This window comes from Musa acuminata, chromosome BXJ1-5 (assembly GCF_036884655.1).
Source record: "Musa acuminata AAA Group cultivar baxijiao chromosome BXJ1-5, Cavendish_Baxijiao_AAA, whole genome shotgun sequence".
Lineage (NCBI taxonomy): Eukaryota > Viridiplantae > Streptophyta > Magnoliopsida > Zingiberales > Musaceae > Musa > Musa acuminata.
The window spans coordinates 31,966,198-31,970,070 of NC_088331.1; the positions used below are offsets into that span (position 1 = coordinate 31,966,198).

General features: G+C 47.6%; 1 protein-coding gene across 1 annotated transcript; it reads right to left on the bottom strand.

Annotated features, from left to right (window-relative positions):
* Window positions 1-833: 833 nt before the first annotated feature.
* On the bottom strand, window positions 834-3,301 carry LOC135675060 (probable WRKY transcription factor 31). The gene is made up of 6 exons (XM_065185322.1): window positions 2,882-3,301; window positions 2,688-2,780; window positions 2,453-2,611; window positions 1,990-2,370; window positions 1,807-1,920; window positions 834-1,726 (listed from the first exon to the last, which is right to left on the bottom strand). The coding sequence occupies exons 1-6, from the start codon at window positions 3,077-3,079 to the stop codon at window positions 1,025-1,027; spliced, it is 1,647 nt and encodes a 548-aa protein (XP_065041394.1). The 5' UTR covers window positions 3,080-3,301; the 3' UTR covers window positions 834-1,024.
* Between the last annotated feature and the right edge of the window lie 572 nt (window positions 3,302-3,873).

Below are 3,873 nucleotides of genomic sequence, written 5' to 3' on the forward strand. Positions count from 1 at the left end.
CTATTTAACTGAGTGTGAACTTAAACCCAAAGCAAACACTTAAGTTTTTCTTGTGATGCATCTGACTTCAAAGTTCAGGCGCTTATTTATAATTTAAACAGGAGATATCAAGCTTAATTTTCTTGATACGAGACTATGTAGGTCTTGCCAAACTAACACATACTCACACTAAACAGATAATTGAGATATAATGTAGCATATGTCAAACATCTGAACAGTTTTTTACAAAATATTTCATAAAATTATATAGTATTTATAAAAAAATTTATAATATTTTGGAATCATAAAATAATTTACAGGATAATAATTACTTCAAATAATATTTACATATATTTTTTCAATAGCTGCAAACATACATAATATAATTTTAATATTTTTGAATGATAAAATATTTTATAGATCAATAAAAAATCATGCAAGCTACAGTATATATATGTCATTTCTTCAAAAACAAGCTACACGATGTTGTTTGAATATTTACCCCGGTCGTAGAAAATTAAGATTAACACAATGATCAAGATCCTTCCACCTTTCCTAAATAATATAAGAAATATAAGTTAATAATCATGTATTTTTACCTTAAATATTGTTCTGCCCATAATGTTGATATGATTAATATCACTACCACTAAACCTTGCTTGTCATCTGTTTTTTCTTATTATTCCTTCAAATATTTTACAATAATTATTTTTCTTAGTATTAATAATCATGTAATCTCTCAGAATATATCAAGTAATCCTCAGTTAGTCCTCATATTATTTTCTACTCATAATATGTCAAAAATATCACCAATACAAATCTATCTGATTCATGAATGTTGCACACTGGTAATTCTGAAAGTCATAACAAAAAGGAAATTCAAATTATCCATATGGTTCAAAAAGCTAACTTATCTTCATCATCTATTTCAATTTTTGAGCTTATATCAATATGTAAAAGAGATACTTTTGCATCCTATAATTGATCAAATAAATCAAAGAATCATTTAGACGAAGAAGGCGAGGCTTGGGATGATGAACAGCTGCTATTGGTTGCCGGAAAGTTGGAACTGATCTGGATCGTGTTGCTGCTTGCTGCTGCTGATGCCATTGCTGCAGGTGGTGTTGCCACTGCTGTGGCTGTTGTTATTGTTTCCTGTTTGATGATTCCCGCCGGCGCCGATGATCGAAGTTATGGCTGCGGCAAGCGCGGCGGTGAAGTTGGGGTCCGCCGTTATGGCCGCCGTGGCGGCGCTCACTTTGTCAGCTAGCGAAGGTGGCAGAAGCGACTGAGCCTTCGTATGAGCCAGTTGGGTGGCGTCCATCTCCGGGGACCTCTGCAGGCCCGAGAATTTGGATTGGGTTTGGAGCGTCTGCCCGAAGACCTGCGGCGGCGACAGTGATGTTGCCAAGCCGGGAGCGGCGCTCGCGAACGGTAGCTGGAAATGGGACGCGGCCGATCTTTGGAACTGCAGCGGGTTGGGGATCTGGGTGAGGTCCAATGTCACGGTCGGGAACGGCGCGGAGGCGGATATGGTGGCCATGCTCGACGAGCAGGGGAGGATGGTCCTCGCTAGGAAGTTGGAACTCATCAGGCCGTCGCCGCTCGGCATCGATCCCGACAGGAGCATCGACGCCGCAGCTGAAGTGGTCGACGCCATCGCCATGGCTGCCGGCGGGAGCGGATGATTGTGAGCTCCCTCGTACGTGGTGATCAAGATCGAACGGTCGTCGGCGCACCTCTGGACCTGTTGGTGCCTCAAACATACAAATTAACATCACGATGGACGAGCGAGATCACTGCAACGAGGAAGAAACGAGCGGTCACCTGCTTGCGGACGGGGCACCCGGTCGCCATGGTGCACCGGTAGTAAGCCCGAGGGCATGGGTTTCCTTTGGCCATCTTCTGCCCGTACTTCCTCCATTGGCATCCATCAGTGATCTACTTTTCGCATAGCGACAGCCATGAGAAGAAATCTACATCAGTTCTGATCGTGTATGGGAGACTTACCATGGGAGCTTCAGACCTTGCTCGAACGGACACTCGGGCCTTTCTCATGGTGGCGTCCTGGGCTTGCTCGGTGGCCTTGGAAGCAGTTAATTTGGATGCCTTGTCAGGGCTCCAGCCATTGTCCGAGCTATCTTCCCTGGTATACTTCTCATGATCAAGAGGGAGTATTTCCCTGTCATCAGTTCTGCTCTTCTGTGCACTGTAATCTGCCGATCCAACTGCAGTGTGGCTCCGCAGCGACAAGGACCGGTCCCTGCTCGCCGTAGAAGAGTGGGATGGCTCATCGATGTCCCCACCCGGTCCAAGATCCATGAACTGCCTTGGGACGACGATTCCTTCATGCTTATTGCTGCTCTTCGCCTCAATCTTCTCGTCAACCGCCTGCAATGCAAGATGACGGATATCAGTTGACCTCAAACTAATTCTCTTGGTCGATTGGACTGATTGGATCACTTGTTCTTACATCATGTCCCTGTGGGTTTCCAGAAGCGCGTCGCTGTTGCACCAGTGCGACGAGATGCATCTGAAGGGCGTTGTAGTTGGAGGTCACCTGGTTCAGCATCGCCCTCAGCTTCTGGTTCTCTTCCTTGGTGCGCTCCAGCTCGGCTTGCATGGCGACCAACTGAAACAAAGCAAGCGCAGGATTTAAGCCAACGACAAGCAACGCGATGTTAGTTGCAGAACCTAATCGTTCTAACCTCACTCTTGCCTTCTTTGTCGTCCTCGTGCGGCGACATCCCGTCGTCCACCATCGACTGGTCGCTACGCGTATTGGCCAAGTGCAATCCAGTCTAAAGAAGAAGCAAACCCGGAAAAGCCACAATTAGTGCGGTCCAATTACGTACACAGCACGCAGATGAAGGACCTGACAGTTGTAGATGCTCTCACTGACGTTGACGGTGAGGTCCTCGCTCTTGATACCGAGGCTGGGCACCTTGAGATCAAGTTCCACACTCGCCATCGTCTTTTTCTCCTTGGAGAAGAAATCCATCTCGCCCACGACGACTCGGTTCTCTCTCGGGGGCGTCGACGCCTGCGCCGCAGTAGCATCTTTGAACTGGACGCCGGAGTACTGATGGCCGGAGTCCATGAGCTGCTTGGGGGTGGAAAGGGAAGGTAAGGAAAAGGGAGGCAGCAGCGCCCAACGTGTCTCCTGCTACACCACCTCTATCATCCATTAAAACAGATGGAGCCTTTTACCTGGGGGACGGATGACCAGCGGAGGAGTGAAGGAGACTACGAAACAACAAGACGAAGAGGCCAGCAGAAAGAAATAGTGATGAGGAAGGATGTGAGGGTGAGGAGAGGGGGTGTTGCGCGTTGTTTTCTTGGGGTTTGGCAAATCGTGAGAGTGGGAAGAATAAGAAGATGGCATGAATGCCGTCTCCGATTGGCCCGGCGAGGTCCACGTGAGAGAAGTTGTCAACGCCTTTGACTGGACCCACCCCGCCCTTCCATCTCTCTTCCATCGACTCTCTCTCTCTCTCTCTCTCTCTCTCTCTCAGGGGCGGCCACGAAGTGTGGAGGCGTGGGCTGGAATGCGCGAGTTGCGGCTCTCACGTGACCGGCATGTGGGTTGACTGTTTCAGGGGTAAGAGGGACGAGATAGACCGAACACAACAAGTCGAACCGGGAGTGGAGAATCCAAAAACCCAGTCAAACCGGTAAAATCATTTGACCGATCCATGGGTGAACCAGCTGAACTACCGGTTCACCGTCGCGGGTCCGATCTCCAAAACATGACTAAACCAGGCGTGTGCGGAGTTCTGCGTGTGGGATCAGAATATATTGTTAAATCTAATAAGTTCTCAGTCATAGATAAAATCACACCTGACACTTGAACTAGTGGATATCGATCTGACCTGGCAGGGTTCGATAGTTCTC

What these genes read in the sequence shown, in the direction of transcription:
- LOC135675060 (XM_065185322.1), bottom strand. Translation starts at nt 3,079, where the DNA reads ATGGACTCCGGCCATCAGTACTCCGGCGTCCAGTTCAAAGATGCTACT. An exon ending in GAAACCCACAGGGACATGAT is followed by an intron (nt 2,371 to 2,452) that starts GTAAGAACAAGT and finishes CTTGCATTGCAG; the next exon opens with GCGGTTGACGAGAAGATTGA. An exon ending in GGTGCCCCGTCCGCAAGCAG is followed by an intron (nt 1,727 to 1,806) that starts GTGACCGCTCGT and finishes AGGCACCAACAG; the next exon opens with GTCCAGAGGTGCGCCGACGA.